Consider the following 26322-nt stretch of genomic DNA (forward strand, 5'->3'; position numbering starts at 1 on the left):
CCAAAGTGCACTCTGAACTGTTTTGGTAAAGCCCACTGTGGAGTCATATGAGGCTAAATAACTTGGGAGAATGTATGTCTGCAAAATAAACCTAGGACCGGATTGATCCTCAGGCCACTTGGCAGGTGAATGTCTCAGGAATGAATGTGAGACAAGTTTCCTGAAAAGGCTTCTGTGACTTATAGAACTTTTTGTTTAAGTGCTTGGTCTGAAATAAACTTTTAAGATATATAAACTACAAAATAATTCACTGCTCATAAATAACTGCCAGATAAATATTAAGGGAAGAAACACTTTAAAGGAGGATTTGTATCCACATAAATCCCTAAATTCATGGTCACGACTTTACTGATCTCAAAATGTTCTAGGTCATTGCTGTCAGTCTAGTTCTGTCCTCTATTTCTTCATTTAATACCAATACTTCTAATTTTTTATAATATGCTGCTTTAGGTAGATTTAAAATATATCCTAACCGCCATTTTCTAACCTTCCTGAAATATACTGTTCAATAAAAAATCCTTTCCTTGCTTAAACATAACTTAAATAAAACAAGAAACTTACCATTTCTCTCTAGTGTAAGATGACACATGCAGCTTAGCACTCTGTAGTAGTCGTTTTTCAATTAGGTAAAAAAGGAAGTTTCTATGGTAACCATCCTTATAGTCACTCATTCCTCCTTCCTGCCTCACCAGTGCCCAATATATATCACATGACTCATGAATACATATAAACTGCTAGCATGTCTAGAATATTCTGTCTTGAAATTATACTTTCTATTAGTGACTTTTAAAAATGACTATGCCCCAGAATAATTAAAAAGAGAAACCAAAAAAATTTTAAATTGATTTATATAGAGTTTTTCACCATCAAGTTTATTTTCAGCACCCATGGGGAGTTAATAGATCTTCCCTGAAAGAGAAAAACCTTTCCCAAGGAAAAATCCTAGAATTCATATATTTGGCAACATTTAAAAGAGACCATGAAATTTTTATCAGTCTGGAGAACTGATCTTCTTTAAGGTGACCCTGATAGTTCCCAAAGATGTTTAAAGGCATTTCCTGGAAAAAAGGGGAGCAAGAGAAAAAGGAAGAGAGAGAGAGAATTTTTGATGATTTTTTTTTTTTAAAGTGGGGACTGCTGAGTTAAACAAAGTTAACCACATTGTCTCAGAGCCTTGAATGTGCTAATATGTGCTAATGTGTCTCATGGATCTCTAAGGAAGATGCAGTCAAAATCGTCTTTTACACTGCTTAGTTCCCTGGAGCCCACTTTTTTTTTTTTTTTTCTAATCACAGCCACTTAAGGCACCAGTGCATACCAAAACACACTTCTGGCAGTGTTGCTTCAGGGAATTCCCAGTGTAGGGTCAATGTTCCATTTTCTCTACCTCTTCTAAAATTCCTCCTTCTTCAAATGCCTATTAATAACTTTATGTCCATTGTGTCAGTTCTCAATTCATGTTGCTTATAAGCAAGACTTTTATTATTAAAGTGAGATGGGATAAAAATAAAATTTTTTTGCAATGAGACGACATTTTATTTTAATTCTCACCATTTATATACAAATACAAGTTAATAAAACACATCACAAAACGGTAAAATTTCATAGTTAGTATTTATAGGTGCATAGTTTCATGCTCACATATTTTTAAGTATTATATATATTAACAAATTCCACAATACATCATTATTCTTAGACAGTACCATTAAAAGACACCTAAAAATCTTATAATATATGATAGCAAATCACTAACAACTTCTGAACAACAGCAACAAAAAAATAGTGAGGATTTAGAAATAAGTGGTAGTCACTTAGGTGTTTTTAATTTGTTTTAACATCATAGATTGAAGCCACAAAATCCACAGCACACAAAGACCCTGCTACCATGTATTCACTTCAGTGAAAGGGAAGCACCGAAATGCTGAGTGGGGGCAGGTACAGATACTTCAATCACTGCTGATGGAAGACTTCAAAATACACTGTAAAAACTTTGAGAAATGTCATGACTGGGCAGATTGGAACTGAGCACTTGTACAAGATGGAACGTCTGTCAGCAGATCTCAAGAAACTGGGAGCAAAGATATTTCTTAGGCTTCAGGTTCGTAGTCTTGATACCCTTCCTAATATTAGAAAAATCAAAAAGACAGCATGCACTGTTAGTGTAAGTTTCAATCATGCATCAACACTGACAGCCAATGAGATAGGAAATGGCTCATCACTTACATTAAAATTTACACTCAATATTTTTGCAAATATTCTGCAACAAACATTATCTTATTTTTAGTAGTTGTGTCTTTCCTGTCCGATATAGACGTGAATTGTGGTAGTAATCAGTTAAAATATCTAGGTTCTAATCCAGATGTGCCATTTAATGATCATATACCTAGTCTGGTAGGACAAATAAGTTGGACTGGCTAATTCTCAGTTTCTTCACCTGTAAAATGTGAGAATAAAATCAAGTGGTCTATAAAGCCTTTTCCAGGGCTAAGACACTCTAATTCTCAGAAGGAAATTAAGACATTTGAAGGCGAGGTACATTTTCCCTACTTTCACTCTCCCCCTTGAAAATTTCATCTTCATCTATGGCTTCAATTATTAGCTGTATTTCAGACCCCAAGCTCTCCATGCAATATATGGAAAGCATCCACAATACAAATATTAATGATTTAATTAAAGGGGTCAGATTATTCCTCCTAAAGAGCAACTTTAATAATATCAGGATTCTGCTTAAAAACAAACAAATAAGCATATCTTCAATAACTCAAGTTGTTTTCTGAATAGAACACAAACTTAAATGACAAGATTGTCCTAATACTCTATAATTTGTCTTTGACTCATAGCTGCAAGTTCAATCTGTCACCATTTTCCTTGTTCCTAAGCTTGAGTCATAATTATTTACTGTTCTCAGATATATCCATTTGCATTCTCAGACATATATGCCTTTGCTTCTGATATTCCCTTGTGCCAGAACGTCCTCTGTTTGTTTTGCCCTACCATATCTCTTTCCCCTTCCCACCCAGATCAATATCACCTCCTCAATAAAACTTCTCCTGATTGATTGAAACAGATCCTTTAAAATGTTATACTTTTTAGTATATCTTGTATATCTTTGCTCCTGTGATGCCTGGTACATAGAAGACAATCAATAATGTTTGTTAAAGGAAGGAATCATAATGAAAAAAATGAATGAATGAATTTCTATTTTTTTCATCAAACCTACCAGACTGTAAACTCCTTACATCCTGGTAATGTCAGTTACACCATAGTCGTCTATAGTGTTTAGTATTGTGTCCTGCATAAAAGACCCCAAAATATTGGAAATTCTTATTAGGCAAACAATTTAATCTCAATTTCTATAAATTGAATTATTATCAATATGCTTTGTGTGTGTGTGTGTGTGTGACAGAGTCTTGCCCTGTTGCCTAGATTGGAGTTCAGGGGTGCCATCTCAGCTCACTGCAACCTCTGCCTCCTGGGTTCAAGCAACTCTTGTGCCTCAGCCTCCCAAGTAGCTGGAACTATAGGCGTGTTCCACCATGCCTGGCTAATTTTTGTATTTTTAGTAGAGATGGGGTTTCACCATGTTGGCCAGACTGGTCTTGAACTCCTGGCCTCAAGTAACCTGGCCACTTTGGCTCACAAAGTGCTGGGATTACAGGTGTGAGCCGCTGCACCTATCCTCCATATGCCTTTTAATAATGCCATGAGGAATAATACATAACCTAACCACAACATACTTGAACTCAATTTTTAATGGAACCATCATACAGTTTCTTTTCTTGTGATATCTTCGTTTGGTTTTGATTATCAGGGTAATATTGGTCTCACAGAATTAGTTGGGAAATGTCTCCTCTTCTATGTTGTGTAAGAGATTTTAATTGGTGTTAACTAATTAGTATTAATTCTTCCTTAAATGTTTGGTAGAATTTACCAGTGATGCCGTCTTGGCCTGGGATTTTCTTTGCAGGTAGGTGTTTTTTTTTTTTGTTGTTGTTTTTGTTTTTTTGTTTTTTTTTTTTTTACTAATTTAATCATTTAATCACTTCACTATGTTATAAATCTATATAAATCTATTCAGATTTACTATTTCTTCTTGGGTCAGTTTTATTTATCTAATAGTATTTTCTAATTTCCCTTTTGATACATTTTCTATTAAAATCCTTTTATTTTCAATCAAAATAAAATTAACAATCATATTATGTTGTTTAAAACATTACACTGGAATATATCAATTGTTGCAAATCATACATTTATCTTTTCATTCTATAACTTGTGTGCGTAACTTTTATTTTACTGTGCAATCATCCCACTGGAAATGTATGGCAAAAAATAATTACCTTACTTTGGCATTCCGTTGATTTCCCTAACTTTCCATTTAGAAACTTATTTTAGAATGTGTAGTTTCTAAAAATATATTCTCTAGTGCAGGGGTTAGTAAACTTTTCCTGTAAAGGATCAAGTAGTAAGTATTTTAAGCTATGTGGACTTAGATAAGATTTGTGTTATATCCTCTCTTCCTCCTCCTCCTCTTTTTTTTAAGGACCCTTTAAAAATGTAAAAACCATTCCTAGCTTGAAAGTTGTCCACGTAATGAGCATGTAGAGAGCAAATGATTCTCACTAAGCAAGAGAAATATGACAATGACAGGTTTTTGGTACTGTTAGAAAGATTCAGCTTGGACTCCTACCTCAGAAGGCATTTCATAAGCCTCATTGTCAGGATCCACAGGCATATCTTGTAGAATTCCTTCCTGTGGGGCTCCTTCTTCATTCTAATATTTAAAGTGAGAAGCACAAAAAGAACATGATGAAGTAGCATTTTTCACTTCTAAAAATCAGAACTATGTTTTGGAAAAATCTTACACATAGGGATGTTGGCCAGGGATGTTGAAAATGGCACACCTTAATATAAGTACTGGCATTCTAAACTCTGCAATGCCTTTGGGGAAACATTGTGGCAACATGGGTTACCAACCCTCAAAGTATGTAAAGTTTTTGCTCAAGTAATTCACTATTTAGGAAATAATCCACAGCTATAGTCCACAGATATTCTTCACAAGATCAATGACAGCAGGAAACAACATTTTTAGAATTGTTAACTAAATGTTCAATGAATAATGAAGAGTTAAAAAATTATTGCTGGGTGCTGTGGTTCACTCCTGTGATTTCAGCACTTTGGGAGGCTGAGGCAGGTGGATCATTTGAGTCCAGGAGTTCAAGACCAGCCTGGACCACACAATGAAACCCCAAGTCTACTAAAAATACAAATAAATAGCTGGGCATGGTGGCACATGCCTACAGTCCCAGCCACTTGGGAGGCTGAGGCAGGAGGATCACTGGAGCCTGGGAGGTAGAGGCTACAGTGAGCTATGTTCACGCCACTGCATTCCAACCTGAGTGACAGAGCAAGACCTTGTCTTAAAAAGAAATTATAATTCAGCTACTCGGTAGATTATGATAAAGACATGTATTACTATTACCTGAGAATTATGTAACAACAACCTATTTATGGTATAATATTTAGCAGACTATAAAGTGTTATTTGTATTATAGATACAACCTACACACAATTCAGATGCAAAGCTAAAAAGTTTGGAAGAAAACACAATAAAATATGAAAGTTATTTTGTTGGATAGTTATGTATGTTATTTTGACTTTTTTCTAAGTGTTTAACTTTTATAACCATTTATAACGTAAAAGCATACACATTTAACATAGTGATTTTAAATGACAACGAATACACAAATTCTTTTCTGAAATTTAAAGACTGAGACTATACATATTGAAGGGAAATAATCAAATACATGGTCAGAAAATTTTTCTAGGTATCTCTTCCTAGACAAAGAATACTCAAAACTCAGCCTGAAATGGTCATGGCTTTGTTGATATTCTTCACTAAATACCTTTTGTTGCTTTGCATTTATTTTAGCAAAGTAATTATAAGAAGATGAAGTTAACTGAAAATTCAAAGAACAGAGAGGCAATGTGAGCCTAAATGGACTCAGAGGAAGAGATCAAATAATCCCTCAGCCAATGCGCCTGATTTTCAACAACATGTCTGATGTAAAAAAGCCTCCCCATGTCTTCACATGGAAGTGACTGACAGGGACACCGAAGTATAAGGAAATGGATGACAGTAAGAAAAGGTCAAATTAAAGATCATGCTTATGGTAGGTGGGCAGAGAAGCTTATAGATCATTCTGCCCTTGCCAATGCCCTTTTTATAAACTAAAAATATCCAAATAATAGATACATTAAATAAAATACAAACCACCCCAAACTACCTCACTTTAAAATGTGGAGTAAAGATACTGTTTTCATAGTGTTTCACTTCTTGGTACAAGTGAAGGATACGGGCTCTGCTGCGGGGTAGCTAGGCACAAGGCTTCCATGTCACAGGACTTGAGCTCAAGTCCTAGCTTCTCTAGATGACAGAGCCTTTGTTATGCTGAGAAGTTTCCTATGCTTTTTTCTGCGTGTCAATTAGCCTTAGTGATCAAACGGGGCAGCAAAACCTTCTTTACAACTGGGAGAAGCAAACGACATCATTAACTTTCTCATTAATATTTAGATTACTGTTAGGATAGCCAAGTATAAGGGAAATAAGGCAATTTTTTTCATGCATTTTGAAACTGACAGATTTGATTTTCTAATATAATTTGTTAGAAAATTTTGATATGGACCAGACAAGTAAATATGGCGGACCTAGCCTGTTTGATGATCAAAAAGGAGTTGTTACGGCAGAACTAAGACTGATGGATGTTACTGGATATGTTTATATGCTATTTGGCTGAACTTTGAAGGATGTATGCAGATGTGCAGGTTAGGTGAGTGTGTGTGTCTACATGGTTCCAGCCTGGGTGACTGGGTGTGTGTGAGAGCACCGGCAGTGATGGAACAGCGTCCTGTCCGGGGTGGGTTCCCATATTGCTCCCTAAGCTGCCAGGAGAGGGTCTAGCCACCTGCGGTCTCCACTGGAATAATTAGGTAAGTTATTTGACTTGTTTGTATTAATCTTTCATAAACGTATGTATAGCTCACATTAATTTCAATGTTTAATATCAGAAGTGATTTATCTTTAGGAGTCTGATGGTGTTTTTGTGACCAGAAATTTGCCATAGGAACTTAATTCTTGCTTATATCAATTGCCAGTGGTAAAACTGGTTTTGTTATACGTTGTTTTGCTTCAAGTCACAGTTTTCAAGAAACTATTGATGAAGTTAAGTGAGGATTTACAGTATTATCTGCCCTCTGATGGAAGTACATACACATCACCATCTTAAACCAAGACCACACTAGTCTAAGTGGGCTATTGTTCACTGACCCAATAACTTCATCAAACAGGAACAAGTTACCGTAGGGATAACAGCAGAATCCTATTCTAGAGTCCAAATCGACAATAGGATTTATGACCTCGATGTTGGGTCAGGACATCCTAATGGTGTAACTACTGTTAAAAGTTCGTTTGTTCAACAATTGAAGTCCTACATGATCGGCGAGGTCAGGAGATCAATAGCATCCTGGCCAACATGGTGAAACCCCATCTCTACTAAAATACAAAAAATTAGCTGGGCGTGGTGGCGCGCCTGTAATCCCAGCTCCTCGGGAGCCTGAGTCAAGGGAATCACTTGAACCCAGGAGGTGGAGATTGCAGTGAACCCAGATCACACCATTGCACTCTAGCCTGGCGACAGAGCGAGACTCCGTCTCAAAAAAAAAAAAAAAAAAGAAAGAAAGAAAAGAAAAGTCCTACACGATCCGAATTTGAATTTGATTCACATTTAACTATCACTGACAACTTACAGCAAATATAAGGGGCGAAAAACATGTTCACTGTTCACATCACTGGCTACAATCAGCAAATTTTGCACTGTGAAAAACTACACAAGACAAATAATACATCTAATTTCACCAAGTAAATTGCAACAAAAAAGAAGTTAGTGGGAACCTACAGATTAAAGTAGAAGTGAGAGAGAATTAGCCAATTGCAACCTAAGAACTTTATTTCATTCGTTTTGGGATCCCAACATAAGCAAATGGAAAACACGTATGAGGTAGTTGGGGAAATTTGAACACTGACTGGATTTTTAAGAATTATTGTTTATTTCTTTAGGTGTGATGATATATTGCAGTTTTACTTTAAAAAGTTCTTAACTTTTATAAATTAATTGTTTACAGATCAAATAAGATATCTATCTAGGTTTGGGTGGGGGGAAACAGGCGGGATATAGAAGAAACATGAGTTTAATATTTCCTCAGTTTTAAAAAGTATATACAGTAGTCTCCTTTTATCTGTGGTTTTGTTTTCCATGGTTTCAGTTACCCACCATCAACTGCAGACCCAAAATACTAAGATATTTTGAGAGAGAGAGGGAAAGAGAAAGCAAGACCATACCCACATAACTTTTATTCTTATCATAATTGTTCTCTTTTGCTATTAGTTATTGCTAATCTCTTACTGTGCCTAGTTTATAAATTAAACTTTTTCATAGGTATGTAAGCATTGGAAAAAACAGTATTTGTAGGGTTTGCTGCTATCCGCAATTTCACGTGTCCAAGTGGGGGTTTCGGAATGTATCCCTGCAGATAAAGGAAGATTGCTGTATGCTCATTTCAATAGTTATTTCTCTAACTATGTTTTTCTGAATATGATATGTGATCTCAATTTGTTGACTCCATAACATTCACAGATTTTAAGCATACTAAAATATTTGGCAGCTATTCCAAGAGAGAATATAACAACAAACACTTCATATGACCATCAGACACAATTTTATCCCTATATCTGTATATTTACTGTTTCATATGCCTATCTCTAAAACCATTAAGTGTTATCTATAAAGAAATATCTTATTAAATTTCAACTCCAATTTACAACTGTGCCTAATTATAGTTTGGCTGTAACAAAAAAGAACATTAAAATTTGCATTTATGAGTATTAATGACTTGTTTTCAAAATGTAGTCATACTTGAAGGTATGAAATGCACCTTCTCTTTATTTTTACCACAAACAAACAAACAAAAATCTTCCAATATAGCAAATGTTAAACACTTTGGAAAAAATCAATTTTTTTCTCAAATTTTCATTACGATATTATATTAACCCAGAATATGTTAGGGCAATAAAATAAATGAGAAAAATGTCTTGATTTTGGTATATGTCTGTATGCTTAATAAGAGATCCTACAGGGTAGGGTATAGAGACATAGTAATAAAATACCTTTTATTTTCTCTCTACTACACCCCATCCCTGGAATATCTGTAGAGTTTTTTTTTTTTTTTTTCAAATGAGATTGTTTTACGAACAGTGAAATAGACTCAGTTCAGTATCTTATATCTGCATTTGATACACAGAAAGAAAAATGGTTATCAAAAAATTACAATGGAATGGCCTTTCATTGCTAATAAGGAAAGACTTAAAAGCTATATTAGGAAACAGAAATGGCTGAGACTGACCTCTTTCACCCTAAAAAGCCTATTCAAGTTCTTTTTAAATAAACCTGTAAGGTTGAATAGCCAATATAATCAATTACCAGCTGGTACTCGTCTCAGCTGAAGTGCTCTATAAAACAGATCATGAGATGAAGCTTCACTGCTAATAGTTTATTGGGAAGTACAATTCTAGGGAAGTGAAAGTGAAGGAAAAGAGAAGTGATACAAGGAGAAGTAGGAACAAATTTCAGCTTCTGTCTTTAGGAATACAACTACAGAATTTACATAATCTTTTTAAATTTCCTGTTTTGAACCATATTGTATTTAGATATCTAGTAATACTTTCTATAAGGAAATTATCTTTATTCAATTCCATGACTTATAACTTTATTATATATTTAAAATGACACATAATAAAGGTAAAAATTGCTTTCCAAACCACATTCTTCTAGAATCATCTAGGGTCCTTATTAAAAATGCAGGTTTGTAGGGCCTTGTGAATGTCTTGTTAAGTATGCTCTTTGGAAACCACTGCCCAACATCACTAATTGTTTGTAAACCTTGTGGTATAATTTAGTATAGAGTATACCAATGTACTTGCTGTCAGTGTGAATAAATTTTTTTAAAAAAGATACATTCATTTTGAAGTCCATCAAACGTTAGTAAATGGCGAGGGTTATCTGAAGACACTGGGAAGTAATCCATGGTGATTGTTATAATGGCAAGGTTTCACCAATTATCTGGTATCTATGCTTTGTCAAAGTTAGAAATGTAGAGATAAATTTCTAAAGTTAACTTTTTATGTGGGAAGAAAAATTGAAATTCGAGGCTGGTTGGTCTTTGGTATACCTAAAGAACAAAGAGGAGGTTGGAGGTGTTCTGAAAAAGAGAAATGATCTTTGAGAAAGTTCATTGGCACTAGAAAGGTTCTGGGGAGCTGGCAAGCTTCAGTTGGTGAGTGACAGTGGTGGGCAAAATTAGTCCTAGAACTGCAGCAAGTTTTTTCAGCAGTTACGAAGAAACTGGTCCCAGGTTACAACAGGCAGCTTCAGCATGTGGACTTGTAGAAAATTACACCTGTGGAGTAATGTGATGTTCCTTGAATGCTTTTCCTCCCAGGCTTCTTGATTGTTTTAGTTGGGTATAACAAGAATGACCCAATTTGTGTGATCAACTTTCACGGCCTTAAACATTCAAAGCAGCAGAAGCACACTTTCTCTTTTCCCCACTGCTTTTACACTGGAAGATATTTGGTGTAGAACCATTGTTTTGCTGCATTATTGAACAATGCCACTTAGCCTCATATAATGGAATTAATACCTTCACTCAACAGCTCACACCATGAGGATGAAGGAGAGAAATGGCAACCAAAAAGATAAAAGAAGAAACTAAACAAGAACTTTGACCTAAGAGGAAAACACGGCTCAACTTAAGCACACACCAGTGTTCCAAAATGAAATCAAGCCCAGAACTCCTATTTAAATAAAAATAGCATAGATGTTTCAAAAATGTGAATATTCTATACTTCCCTACCTTAGCCAGGGGAGTGTGTACATACTGTAGACAGTATATTTCACTAAGAAAATTACCATGTATTTTACTGATACACTTAAAAATGAAGGAGATAGACATGAATATCTTGTTAAAAAGCAAGGTAAAGATACATTTCATATGTTCAATTTTCTATTGTCAATTCCCAGTCTGCTCATAATGCCATTTTGGGGTGGGGAGCAAAGGGCATCTGATTCAAAATCAAACTAATCTCATTTTTTTTAAAAAACTAAAGAATTTTATTTTTAAAAAATTGAATTAAAGCAAACTTTGGATACTCTGGTTCCTCTTGAGGTCATATAAATCCTCTGCCTTTTTAAGAGATCTATGTGGAGAGGAACAATTCTAGGTCTTAAATGAATTATTGAGGTCTTGTTTTGGAAAGGCTATATATTTTGTTAAAAAATATAAGATTTCAAAACACCTAAAACTTTGGACAATGTTATTTAATCATCAAAAGCAAAACAAGATGCATATTTCAGAAATAACAGTGTATTTTAAGTCTTACTATTATGTATAAGAAAGAACAATATAAAAATAATGTAATGATTACATTTATTGTTTACATATTCTAAGAAGTGTTTAATTGCATCCTAGTAAGTATATTCTGTCACATGAGAAGTCATAAAAATTGGCATGTTCTGTTGTATCCGATGCCCAAAAGATAATAAAGCATGATACAAGTACACTTAATGAAACCCACCTCCTTGTCCAATTATATATGGTTAAGTTAAAATTCGAATTTTAATTTTTGGGAAAGTACAGTTATGGCTTAGATCTAAGGTATAATTAAAGTGGCCAAGGGACTTAGTTCATTTAATATTCTATAACTTTAGAAATGCATCAAAGTGGCAAGCCCAGCATTAAGAGCTATTTGCCACCAGGGGCCTGTGGTTGACGTCCACCGGATCCACCTGTTTCTTCTGAGGCAATATGCAGACAAAAGGTAAGGGGAGTTGCAACATAATTTGTAATATTTAATAGACTATAATCATGATAAATTACAATATATTATAAATATAATTTATAGCATTACATCTAGTGATATAGATGTAAAAGTGAACAGGTAAGTGAAAGCGCAAGGCATAAGTCTTATATAGAGTGACAGGTCTGGTACAATCCTACTACCAAATCTATAACTATAGTATTTTGAATATTTTGGACTCTTTCAATGTAGCAGTATTTTAGGTTTGGTTGGCCTGACTTTAAAACAAGATAAAAAATTCCAAGTTTTAACAATGTAGTGACCTACTGTGTTTTAGATGTCAGAATCTATAACTTTCTATCAACATTTTCTACTCACCTGTACAAGATATGCCTTAGAATGTGGGAACACACACAAACACACACACTCACAGACACATACACGCAAAGTACAGTAGACCACTGATGATCTCTGGTGCCAGTTCCTGAGATCATTTTGAATGTTCTAATTAAAAAGTGCAAGTACAGTTTTTGTCATAAATTATACATCTTATGCTATTATATATGCTAAGCCAAACCTAGCAACAAGGCTGAGTGAAGACGTGGCTCCTGGGTCATATGCTAGGCTTTCTTTCGGCAAATGGGCTTACTCTCCTTCAGTTGTGTTATATACCTACTCAGATCAGGTTTCAGCAAATGTACAAATTACTATGTCATCAGCCGTCTGGATCACTTGGGAGTAGTCACATTGGTGAATGCTGTAAGTCATATTGTAAATATATTATACATAGTCCATATGTACAGATTGAGAATGCAAATCTATTTTAATTGATACCTTTAGAGATCCCAGTCTTACACATAAACAGCACATATTTAGAAGCTATTTATGCTCTACTTTGTTTATCTTTTTTTTAGAGGCAGAGTCTTGCCTTACTGCCCAGGCTGTAATGCAGTGACACAATCATAGCACACTGTAGTCTCCAACCCCTGGGCCCAAGTAATCCTCCAGCCTCAGCCTCCCAAGTAGCTGGGTCTATAGGCTTGCACCACCATGCTCAGCTATTTAAAAAATTTTTTGGTAGAGATGAGGTTTTACTGTGTTGCCGAGGCTGGTCTCAAACTCCTGAACTCAAGTGATCCTCCTGCGACAGCCTCTGAAAGTGCAGGGATTACAGGCATGAGCCACTGCACCTGGCACGTGCTCTACTTTGGATAATCGGTTACTATCTTACTCATTTTCTTGCCTTTTGCCCTTCTAGCTATTTCTTTAGTCTTGTCAATCACCTTATATAGAGAGAGAAAGAGAACAGATGAAATAAAAACTACTTATTTCACTGTTTTAAAAGGTTTGGCAGTGGAGGAGAGAGTAAAGCTAATATATTAAGTATATTTGGGGTTATTTTTGAGAGCTATTTACTAGTTTTATCTCTGAATTCAGGTTTAAATACATTCAACCATAAATTTAAAAATAATTGGTGGATAAATCAGGAATTGGTACGAGATCATTTTTAAGAAGAAAATGTCATTATATAGCAAAGAGGTAGTATGCTGCTTTAAATCCTCATTTTCCTTGGCAAGCTTAACAAGCAGTGCAGTGCCTGCTGTATTTATGATAGTGCCATGTAATTAGCTGACTCACCTAATAAGACTTCACAGCACAGCAACAATTGCCAGCTCTTTTTTTCCCGTTACTTGGATAGACTTGGTTGAAAATACTAACGTACAAAGGGAAATCTGGGAATAAACTATTTTCACTTTTCGTGTCTAAGGGCTGATCCTCCTCTTCAATGAATAAAATTTCTTATGTATGTTAAACTATATTCAAATTTGTTTACTATTTTAAGTTTTCATGGATTAGATTCTTGAAGGTCAGCCCCTTGGGTAGTGACTGAATAAGGCATCAACAATGTGAAGACAGGTCAAGCTGAGAAACGTTTGCTCTTGTGCTGAGCTCAGAATCAATGAGTCATTTCATGTTTGTAAATACAATGATATTTGGAGGCAGGTCTTAAAAGCAGGAACTGGGTGAGAAATCAGTGGGGAGCGTAGGCTTTGACAAAGTAAAAGATAAAGAGTCTGCTTTTATATTTTAGAGAAACCCAGGGAATGCTGAAAACCTCATAGGAAAGAAGAAATATGCTGTCAAGATGTTAGTGAGCCAAGGCCCAGGAGTTTGCTTTCAAAAATAGATGAGAAACTGGACTTAATATGTGACTGGGAGAAAATACTTTAGGCAAAGCAAACTACTCATATATAAAAGGATGGGCTCTGAAGCAGAGAGTAAGGGCAATAGCTTCAAGATCAGTGGATTTAAAAACCAGAAGTATCTTCTCTAAGATGTAAAAGATTAAGAAAGGCTTTAAAATAGCTAGAGCAGGAATAAAGTAGTCAAGTGCATGTGATACCCCAAGGTCCCAGAAGCTTCCACACTAATAGTACAGGCACCAAGTGAAGTCTGAGGGGCCCTCACAATCTGAATGGAAAACTCTTCAAGTAGGTCTCAACCTTTAGGCTGGAATATCTTTGCTTAGCTCTCCCAGCCAGAGGACCATAGTGGTTGATTTCAAAAGGAATTGTGATTATTCTACCTTGTAAATTCTCTCATTGTAAAGTTTTGTCACAATTTTTTGTTCCTACTTTCTTTTAGTTACCTAGAAAATGTTTTCCCTGAAAACCTCTATCCATGCCTCAACAGATAGGAGATAAAAAAGGAATCATCTTACAAGATTATCAAGAAAGATAATGGGCTAGGTGTATCCTTAAAAGGTAATCCAAATGAAATATTAAAATTCTTACTCTTCTCTGTTATTTGGACATGGACTAACAATAATAGTTAATGTTTATTTGGTACTTACTCTGTATTTGGTACCATTTCAAGAGTTTTATATGCATTATTTGATCTTAAAAAACAACTCTATGAGGAAGTTACTACTGTCCCCTTTGTTATCAGTGAATGAACAGAAATAGGAGGTCTGGATCCAAAGCCCACACTCTTAACTATTATGCAATATTATTTGTTAAATGTCTTGAAAAAAATCTGTGTAGTTACTAAAATATTATGCTGGGCTGCTTATTAAGGTAAAATTATGTTTTTAAAACATTCATCCTTTCCAAATGCAATGTTAACTATTCTATAATGAAATATCAGAACTATCTCTAGTACCACTATTTTTATTGGAAGAAAATAGGAGGTCAAAGGAAATGTTTTTATATATATATATACATGTGTATATATATATGCACGCACACACACATATATGTGTGTATACATATGATTTTTTGCAACGGCAAAAACCAGATTTTTTTAATCACATAATTTTTAAACTGCAAACGCCAAGTTTATCAATTTTTCATTATAGGAAAAAAGAGTTTGTTATAAATTCAATGCATAACATTTTCTGGTTTAAACCTTTCCATTATTGTTCTGACAGAATAAAAACTATGAGGTTGTCAGAAATAAATTGTTCATTTTGTTTCCTAAATATATAGCAAAGACACTATATGTTTTCTGTTTGTTTGCATCATTGTTTGTTTTATAATGGTTTGAAACATGATCACTTGAGTTTCTTCAAACCTTTTGACCAACCAGGAAAGCTTTTGCCTGGGCACAGGCCTTATCTTTCTTAGTGTTATACTAGAGATACTAATCCCTCCCAACAATTTCATTTTGATTATCACAATAAAACATAATGATCCATTAAGTCCATGGGGCAGATGTTTATTTATTTATAACCCTGCCTTATTCCACAGAGAATTTAAAGAGGAATAAAAGATTATTTCCTCATCACATCAAATGAATATCTTTTATTTTGTCTAATATTGTGTTTTCTTTTTCTTTAGGCACTAAATGTTTATTTGTATTATTTAATTACTTTTAAAGCATCCATTATTTCTGGATTACATTATTGAACTCTCAATAAATCAATACACAGTTCTGTATTTAATTTTTTCAACAATTTTTCCGTCTTTAATTTGGTTCGTTTATATCTCCCTTTGCTGTTTATTGAATAGAAACTCTGATTTTTGTAGCAGAGGGAGAACAAACAAACAACACACAAAATATTCTGTATTTAATGCTGCAATTATCTTTATGGTTGCAATGTGTAGGTGGGGTCCATTCAAGTGGGCTTGTGGTATTTGTGTGTGTGTATGTTGGAAGAATACATATTGAGGATGATTCTTAATTCTATCACTTCCTTGAGAAACTGAAATTGTGGCTACACAATCACTCTAAACATTTTGTATCACAGTCCCCTCCCTTCAACAATTGTATACTATTTGTTGGAAGCACAGGAGAAAAAGGGCATTTAAGAGCATGAGATTTGGTGGCAGATTGACCTATGAGTAGATGGTACCAGTGAGATTTTGAGCAATGTAAATATTTCAACTGAGAAATGGTAATGATAAAACATTTTTCAGAGTGGTGTTCTATTAAATGAAATGATGCACATAAAGTAGCCTGCAATGACCTCTGCACAGTCATAATATCAAATATTTACTGAACATCTACTATCTGCCAGATTATTTTAAGCACTTTTGAAAATATAAGTATTTTGATCAATGTTTATAATATATTGTCTTAATAAGATTACATTGTCCTTATATTTCATCTTATTGCCAATTTTATTTTATTAAAAACCTTTTTTTGGAAAGATTCGAAACAAAAAACCCAACTATTTAAAAAATGGAAACTTTTCGCTGGCATGGTGGCTGTCACTTGTAATCACAGTACTTTGGGAGGCCAAGGTGGGCGGATCACAAAACCAAGAGATTGAGACCATCCTGGCTAACATGGTGAAACCCTATCTCTACTAAAATTACAAAAATTAGCTGGGCGTGGTGGCACATGCCTGTAGTCCCTGCTACCCGGGAGACTGAGGCAGGAGAATCGCTGGAACCTAGGAGGCGGAGGTTGCAGTGAGCTGAGATCGCACCACTGCACTCCAGACTTGTGACAGAACAGACTCCATCTCAAAAAAAAAAAAAAAAAAAAAAGGAACCTTTGGCCTTACTTCATTTGCTAGCTACTTTCAAGTCTGCAATTAAGCTCAGTGTTTTGCCTTTCTCACACTGTGCACAGGTCCTCTTCTTTGTTTCCCTTCTCTGTGTTGCCTAGGAATACAGCCAAAAACTTGAGTAATAGATGATAGATGGGTCTGTTGCATCCTAAGTGCATCCTAGTGACATAGATAAGAAGCAAATGCTACAAAATTATAGGTGCAAACTACAAGTTGTGTTTTAATTGCTTTTAGCAAGTACTTATAAGCAGAAGAACTGTGAAAAGTCTAACATTCTGTCCTACTTGCAAGCCTGCCAGTTTTTTGTGTGCTGGGCAAAGACACAATAGTGCTGGGTCAGAGACAATTGACTTTACTATTCACAGTAATAGCATTAGCAAGAGTATCATGATTTTCTTGCACTGATTTCTCAAGCCCCAATTCCCATGGAAAACCTCAAGTGACACCTATGTGCTCAGTGAGTTGCATCAGAAAAGAGGAAGCCAGAGCTTAGGAAACATGGATATTTTATAATGGCCAGTAAAGATGTCCCTTTGCTTCAAAAAGAGGCACTACCTTTTTATCCAAGGCTGCAAGCACAGCTGCCTTTTGTTTTAGAAGGATAAATGATTTCTATCTTCCAAGGCTGTTCACTATATAAAAAGCTTGTCCCAAACAAAAGGCAGTTACTGACTTGCTTGTAAAATGTCACCACTTGAATGTGGACGAAATGAGACCCCACTTGAATGTGGACAGCTGACAGAGGGACAAGGAGTAAAAATCATTAGGTTTTGAGCTTGACCAACTAGGAAGATAATTATTAGCAGTAGAGAAAAACAGAACAAAGTAGATTTTAGGGCAGATAAGTCATTTTTTAGATAGGTTGAGTCTGAGATGCCTCCATGAATATATGTTGAAAATGTGGGATTAGAGTTGAGAGACTTCAGAAGTATATATTTTGAGTAGTTACTCTATAGAGGTAATTGAAAAAGTCATCAGAGTTCATAAAATTAAAGCGAGAAAAAGAGGCTAGTGAAGAAAAACAAGATGGCATCGCATGAAGAACTTTCTTAGGAAGGAAGGCAGCAAAGAAGAAAAATTGGAGACGTCGTCAAGGATGGAAGATGAAAAAGGAAAATAACAACATTTCAGAAATGAAATGAAAAAGGTCTTTCACTAAGTAATTGGTACTACTACTTGTCAGTTTCAAGTGCTGACAAAAAATGGAAAGAACCACACATGTGCACTTCCAGTACCATGTATTTTGTGCTTCAGAGATACATACCTGTTTAACAAAAATGTGTTTTTTCTCTAAGTGTGTTGAATAGCCCAAAAAAGATGGAGGTAGAAGTCAGATTTCAGGAGATAAAGGAACAAGAAAGATCATTGAAGACTGTGATGGTAGAAAACATTTTGACAAAGAGTTGTGCAATGAGAAAGTTGGGTTTGGGACAATTAATTTTGAGGGTAACAATTGGGGATTTGAGTAGATTTTTTGCTTCTGTTCTTTAATTGTGTTGTCTTCCTTTTTAAAGAAACCAAGAGACTGTTAATGTAGTAGGAGTAGAGTTTCACGATACAGGGCAGAGATGGGGTTGGTTGACAGAGAATTGTCTCAAAAGAGAGGAAAAGAATGGAGCCAAGAACAGAGGTGATTTCTAATTTGGGAAAGGTGGGACATGTTAACATGAGTCCAGAGAACTAAAATGAGCTTATGGCATTCAGATGCTGAAGATGAAGAAAGGAAAGGAATGAAAAGGAGGGAATTTATATCTGTTTATTGAATAATCTTGTAAAACAGTTAATCACTCCTTTTTATTGAAGATAAGACAAAAATGTCAGAGGTGTTTTGCCTGAAGTAACAAATATGATAGTCAAGCTGGGTTCGAAACCATATCAGTCTTATGCCAAAGCATGTTTTAGTTGCTGTTGTGTGGTTGTGATTTTAAGGGAAGTAGAAGAGTTTTATAATGGACTATCTGAAAAATAAGATAAAATATCAATTAGAAAGAAATAAAACAACTGGTGAGAAGCAGTGCATGCAAGCAGAATCTGAGTAACATCACTTTTTAGTTAAACTAACCAGCCCAATATCCTGATTTTTCTTTAACAGGCAAAGAATTTTTGAGTCTTTCCCATAGACTGAGTTCTTGTGAACTGTTTTACAGTAGTAATGGCATCCAATCCCATAAATAACAATAACAAAAAAGCACCGTTGCTGCAGACCATTCTGTTGCCAGGGTTCCTCCTCCCTCGTGGCTTTCTAGCTAGTTTGTAAACAAATAATTCAGGTGGCCCTGTCATGTTACATTAACTAAAAACCAAGTCTAAAGCACACATATAATAACATATATGTGTGCCAACTGACTTGCTATCAAATTCCTAAATCATAGAATTAAATTTGAAAAGTAACTGTATTTGGAAACAAGAAAAAAGTCACTTTGACACCCAACTGATGTATATGAAGGAGCTTGTGCATATGGGTTTTAAATGAGATGAAAATTGAAATTTGATCTTTGAGATTAAAAACAATGTTATGTAAATCTATTTTATTTAATTTTTCTGAAAAATACTGTATTTGTTTTATACCCTCTTGCTATATAAACTTTTATTGTTTTTCTTACCCTCTTTTTTCTTCCTCCTAATTTTTCTTAACTTTGATATCTCTGAATTTAAAGTCCAGAGAATGATTCATCTTCACTAGTCCTAGCTTTTCCAGTGCTAGTATTTTTTTCTTTGAGCTGTGCCTCCCTATCCCATTTTTCAGATCTCAAACTATAATTTGGTGTGGCGTACCCAGGTATCTCATCTTTGAAGTGAAGTTGTAGGCAGCACAAAGATGATTTTATTAGAACATCCACTAGATCAGAATGGCCAGTGCACAAAATTTATTTTCCTAGCAGACTCAGCAAATTTAACCTGGAAGAAAATGTCTGACTCTGTTGAATTTTCTTAGGCAAATACAACATTTGAAAGTCACCAAATGTTTCAAACAGCATAACAACATTCAGATAACAGAATTGTGTTGTTGTTCTCATGTGTTTATGCCCAGAAAATAAGCAGATTGGAGCTTCTCTAAGATTAAAAGTCAAAACAGTATTACAATTCCAGCCCAGATTTGACTACCTAATCATTTAAACCTTTGTATCATCATCATCATCATCATCATCATCACCATCATCACTGCATATTTATTCAGTAAAAAAAAAAAAAAAAAAAAAAATCCTTTAAATTAAATGGAAAAGAAAATATCTGTGTAAATAGATTAAAGTGATTCCTGCTCATCCCTCCCTTTCTCCCTGGGGCAGGAGACTTGAGCACATTGGAGAAATTCATAGGGTTCCTTGGAGTAACTATGAAAACCACAGTGATGAATTAAATGAATGTTTACATCTAAAGAAAGATATAAACATATTACATTAAAAGGTAGCATGATATAATGGTATATCATGGTATATCACTGATTAAGAAACGTGAGGCCACTTTCATGTGCCACTGATAAATTATTATAATTTGACATAGTAGATAATGTCCCTGTATTTCATCGGCATACCTGGAAAATGAGGACTTTCAAAACATATTTCTGCCAGTTGCAGTCAGGTATTGCAAAACAAGTATTTAGTGAGCATCTAAACTGAAGCTTAGAACTTCAGTTTTATGGTGGGGTGTGATGGCTCATGCCTGTAATCCCAGCACTTTGTGAGGCCAAGGCAGGAGGATCACTTGAGGTCAGGAGTTTGGGACCAGCCTGGCCCACATTGTGAAACCCCATCTCTACTAAAAATACAAAAGTTAGCCAGGCGTGGTGGCACGCACCTATAGTCCCAGTTACTCAGGTGGCTGAGGCAAAAGAATGGCTTGAACCTGGGAGGTGGAGATTGCAGCGAACTGAGATCCTGCCAATGCACTCCAGCCTGGGAGACAGAGTGAGACTCCATCTCAAAAAAGTAAAGAACTTCCATTTTATTTTCTTCATGGCATAGCATAATAGATGAGTTAACAAATTAATGAAACAGATTGACATGTGTTAATTATAATCTTATACAGAACAGAAATCATTTCCATAAAATATTTAACCTGCATGTTACTTCCCCTAAATCTCTCTGTAGCTGATGTCCCAATTTCACTATTAGCTCTTCAGACTTGGATGTTAAGCACTGTGCCTTCCCCTGGACCTCTCTTTAAATGTCACAGCTATTTCTGGCAGGTAAGACTGTTGCTTTGGTTAGTGTGAACACACACCACTGTGGATCACAAAGCACCTGAGAGAAAAGGCTGCCAAAAGCAGGAAAATAACTCAGAAAAAAGAAAAAAAAAAAAAAACCACAGGATGCTGAAAAATACAACAGATATGCATTTGTATACCTATGATCTAATTTATGTCAGTCATTAAAAGAAGATAAGGTGTTTAGAAAATACAGTGCTGTTTATGGCTATACTTAATATTGTGACCACTTAATACAAAGCAAAGCATTCTCGCTTGCACTCATGAAGGAGAGTGCAATTTAGAATTGAGAGCTCAATTTCTAAGGAGGGTTTATGTACTCTATCTTGAGGCACACCAAGGAGATTGAGTTTACCAGTTTAGAAAGCACTGCCATAATTCAAGTCAGGGAGAGGGCTGATGGAACATTTTTTAAAGATTTTAAAAGATCACGAGGGCAAGCTGGCTTTTAATAAAAACAAAATATGTCCATGTGGCTTCTGGCTGACTGAATTAATAAGGCCCAGCGACTGATCTGAAGGCTAAAGCCTTTATTTTTTATTGCAATGGAGAAAAACGGAACATTATTTGACTATCAATTGTGAAGTTTAGTAAAAAGATTTTCGCTAATGGATGGTTTTAATATTTATGAATGTGATGGTTCAGCAAGTTTTCTCCAATGTTTTGCAAGACCACTAATTAATAATCATCTTTACAAATGGAACATGTAATTGTCTGATACTACTTTTTTCTTTGCCAATGCTTAATACTTATTTTGAATATGGTTTATTATTTTCTCTAAATTTCTCTCTTTATTTCTACCTGAGCATTTCTTAATTTTTTTATTCAGTCCTGTTATTCTCACTGTAGGATTTTTAAACCCTGGTATATTATATTAAAATCCTTCAACTGTGAATTCAGTAATGTTTTGAGTTCTAGGGATTCATCTGGCATTAGGCTGACTTTGTCAAGCATAAATATCGACATGAAAGAAAAGATTTAAGAAATGAAAGGCCTGAATCAAAATAAGAGATCAAATTTTCCAGGGTGTTTTGTGTCTTGAAAATCTTTCTGCTGTAATTACCTAAAGCCTGTGGTTAGATAATTATTGAGACTCTTGCAATTGTCCCTTTTCTCTACATAGATCACCACATTAATTAAATGAGAGTCTCACTGGGGACAGGTTGCTGTTCTGCATCTTTAAGTATTTTTAGTACTTTATTTTCAAAAGAGAAAAAAGAACCACTAAGAAGAAGATTGCTTCTCAGCCAAATTTTCTGATATACAGATATTCGCAAAAGACACGCACACACACACAGCCCCACCCCCCAAGGCTCTGGAATATGCCTTAACAATCTTATTTTTGCACGTTTTAAAAAGGAGGTCATTATGAAATTTGCACATATTTTATGATCTGTAATGTACTTCTCTGATCTGATTTCACTTGAGCTAAATAAAATAAAACAAATATAAATCAGGTGCTTGCTGTGATCAAGATGCTAAAGTTATATTAACAGTGCTTCATAAATGTAAGGTGTTAAAGCTTAGTGAGACAAGAAGTAACCTGATAATTGATTAGCCAGGGTGCTATACAAATCTACCGAGAGGGTGCCTTCTAAGGTTAATGCAATTATGGGAGAAAGATCCTGGCTCCTGGCTACAGAAATGCTAACTAAAGTGTTATCCACTCCATCCCTCACTCTGGAGGATGCGTTAGGATGACACTGCGCTGTATCAAAATGAAAATACAAACGAAAGCAAATAAACTGAGTGATAAGAACTGACTCAGTTTCCTTATCCATTTCCCAGTTACCCTTTTTTTAAAGGCCAGCCAGCATGTCCACTAGAAGAAAAGGGACCCACGTTCTTCATCAGCCCATCCTTAGATCCTAGTACATATATGCACCTAGTAAGTGCTGAGCAAATATTCAATGAATGACCTCACATTTCCTATGAATTCTTCATTGATTATCCTTCAACAGAGCTAACCTCTCTTTCCTATGTGCTCAGTCAAATGCTGTCCCATTGGATTGAGTTCAGCATAAACTGCCATGTTTTGAGATGATTGGCGTAAGCGAATGTCCTCTCCTGGGTTGTGAGAACCTAAGAGCAGGGACAATATCACACTCATCTCTACTTTCTACAGTTCTTTTGTCCACTGTGTAACAAATAATGCCAAGTGAAAAAGGGAAAAATGAATAAATTTTGTAAGATGCCAATGGAAAAAAAAACAGAAAATCAAGAGTTACTGAAAGAAACCACGAACTCCATTTAATTGTTTTAGACTACGTGATATATAGCCAATATTAGGATTCAGATCGAAAATAAAAAGATACTGGTGCCCCAAGAAGATATCATAATTTGTTAAAATAGGTTAAAATGTATTATTCAATATTAAACCTTTAAACCACATTTCAAGATTTTAAAAATTTGTCTTCCTTTTATGCATAGATAGTAGTAGAGCATTAAGAACAACATGCATGGCTATCACCTGAGGTGTTGATTGTAAATGCAAATTCCTAGGCTTTCTCTATTAACTACTGAATCAGAATCTTTGGGAGTGAACTGACAGGAATCTGAATTTAAAAAATAAGATCTTCAGATGATTCTTATGCATCTAAAGATAACTGCTTTAATACGTGACAAAGAAACCCAAAGAGGGGCACTTGAGGATTATTTCACTATATCTCCTTTTGCAGAGATTAATAGTAAATGTTGTTTTATCTGCTGTTCAGAATTTTACGTATGCATTGGATGATACATCTTCTTTTACTAACAAAAAGGCTTTTCTCTGGAGAAAATAAAAAGGCAGTTTTCCCTGAGAGCACAGGCTTCTAGCAAAGCCCCAATCCGTGTGACTCTATCAACCAAGACAGAAAATGATTTCCACCTTCTAGTCCTTACTCTCTTGCAAAACAGGCTTTCAAATCTCATTACTGATGGTCCCATCTTTTATTATCTTTTATTACTGGTGTTATCAATGGGATGCTCGCAGCAGCTTAAGTATGTGGATAAAGAAGGAATGCACAATATACAGTATTGAATAATTTTAAAAAGTAGTCTTTCAGAACATGTCTGTATGTGTGGGGGTCCATGCTTAGCCATATGTGCATTCCAGTGTATTATTTATGTTGAAATCAATGTTTTACATTAATGGCTGGAATTCCAGAAAAACAAGAAAATATTTGTATTTTCTAAACCATTAAAAGTTTAGTGGAACTCATTAACAGTCTGTATCTTCTCTGTGTATTTCAGAAGTACCTTTTAAGTATAACAGCTAGGGGTACACTTTTATAAATGTATGATTTGAACACAAGTACAAGAAATATTCAAGGTTTTTTTTTTAGATGAAGTCTCGCTCTTGTCACCTAAGCTAGAGTGCAATGGCACGGTCTCGGCTCACTGCAACCTTTGCCTCCTGGGTTAAAGCAATTCTCTTGCCTCAGCCTCCCTAGTAACTGGGATTACAGGCGCCTGCCACCACACCTGCTAATTTTTGTATTTTTAGTAGAGATGGGGCTTCACCATGTTGACCAGGCTGGTCACAAACTCTTGACCTCAGTCGATCCACCCACCTCGGCCTCCCAAAGTGTTGGGATTACAGGTGTCCACTGCACCTGGCCAATATTCAAATTTACACAGGAAAAATAATACTTTCTCTACATAACCTTTACTTATTTACTCATAAGCCTCTAGTTCTCTCTGGATTTGACTTTAAATCTCAACACATTTCAAAGAAAAGAATATCTTCTGGCTGACTTCCATTAAAAATTCAGACAAAGAAAAAAACCGAATACAATGGAGAGAGAATATAATACTGCTATTCTCCCATTCTATCTCTCTATAGCATATCACCTCCTCCAAAATCAGTTCATATCTAACTCCTAGTGCATTTTTAGTTAAAAATACACATGCACACAAATATATGTGTAAATATACATGCTTATATCACACATATGTGTGGGTATATATATATGTATGTGTGTGTGTGTGTGTGTGTGTATATATATATGCTTTCTTACAGGTGACTATAATGCTTTTTTGGAGGTGGTTTTGTGGGCTATGCGATGTTTCTATTGTTATATCTTAAAAGTTTCTCTTTTGTTTGTTTGTTTGAGATGGAGCCTCCCTCTGTAGCCCAGGCTGGAGTGCAGTGGTGGGATCTCGGCTTACTGCAACCTCTGCCTCCTGGGTTCAAGTGTCTCTTGTGCCTCAGCCTCCTAGGATTACAGGCATGTGCCACCACACCCTGCTATTTTTTTGGCAGGCATTATTTTTAGTAGAGACAGGGTTTCACCATGTTGGCCAGGCTGGTCTCGAACTACTGATCTCAAGTGATTAGCCTGCCTTGGCCTCCCAAAGTGCAAGATTATAGGTGTGAGCCACCACGCTCTGCCAAAAGTTTCTTAGCACTCATTCTCATGAGAAAAATTGCTGAAAACTTGGAAATAAAGAAAGAGAATGACTACATGTCCTTTAAATGTTATTTTTAAGGGGCTCACTCAATGACTATTAAATTATCTAAGATAAAACACCAGATTTTGACATTGCCATTAACTTTTTTATTAGTCCCCAAATCTGCACATTATATGTTAACTTGTACATTTATGCTCAGTAGAAAACATAATTCCATAGGTTACTGCTATTATTAATCAAATATTTACCAGATTTATATCTAATAGCCAATTCTTTTTAGAATTCCTTTGACTCACTGTTTCTATAAATCTTTGTTCCTCAGATATTCCTTTAAACCAGTCTTACCAGCTTATTGGCTCCACTATTAATTAATTAGTTGAATAGAATCTTTGAAATGTGCTTATTTTTATATAAAAACCATCTCCTTTACTTTTCAAAAACTATACTTGAGCACACTGTGAAAAGATAAATTGCTAGGTTCAACTGAGGAATTGAATAATTTTTTCCTCTTTTAGTTTTAACATTCTACAGAATTTAAATTATTTTAAAACTCAGAAAATGCTTTAAGCTCATATTTATAGACTTCCTAAGTAGTACAATCTGTTAACTGAGGTAGGTAAGTAAATGTCCTTGAAAACTTCCATAAACGATGGTGAATAAATTAAAAAGGTGGAAACAATTTTCTAGGTCTCTAAGTTATATTCAACATAATGAATCCTGAATAGGAGTTCAATGAAAAGATTAGGTAGACTTTAAAAAAAAAAAAAAAAAAAAAAAAAAAAAAAAAAAAAAAAAAAA

The 26322-nt window shown here is 35.1% G+C and overlaps 1 protein-coding gene across 4 annotated transcripts in view; it reads right to left on the reverse strand.

Annotated features, from left to right (window-relative positions):
• Positions 1 to 1512: 1512 nt before the first annotated feature.
• SNCA (synuclein alpha) overlaps positions 1513 to 26322 on the reverse strand; it is a 115159-nt gene continuing 90349 nt past the window's right edge. For all 4 annotated transcript variants that reach the window (XM_023195416.2, XM_023195413.3, XM_023195417.2 and 1 more), the window contains 2 exons: positions 4688 to 4771; positions 1513 to 2120 (listed from right to left, as the gene is read on the reverse strand). In XM_023195416.2, the coding sequence (XP_023051184.1) occupies positions 2088 to 2120; positions 4688 to 4771 (117 nt within the window). In that variant the 3' untranslated portion in view covers positions 1513 to 2087. The remainder of the gene's footprint in view (positions 2121 to 4687; positions 4772 to 26322) is intronic.

Source organism: Piliocolobus tephrosceles, chromosome 3 (genome assembly GCF_002776525.5).
Source record: "Piliocolobus tephrosceles isolate RC106 chromosome 3, ASM277652v3, whole genome shotgun sequence".
NCBI lineage: Eukaryota > Metazoa > Chordata > Mammalia > Primates > Cercopithecidae > Piliocolobus > Piliocolobus tephrosceles.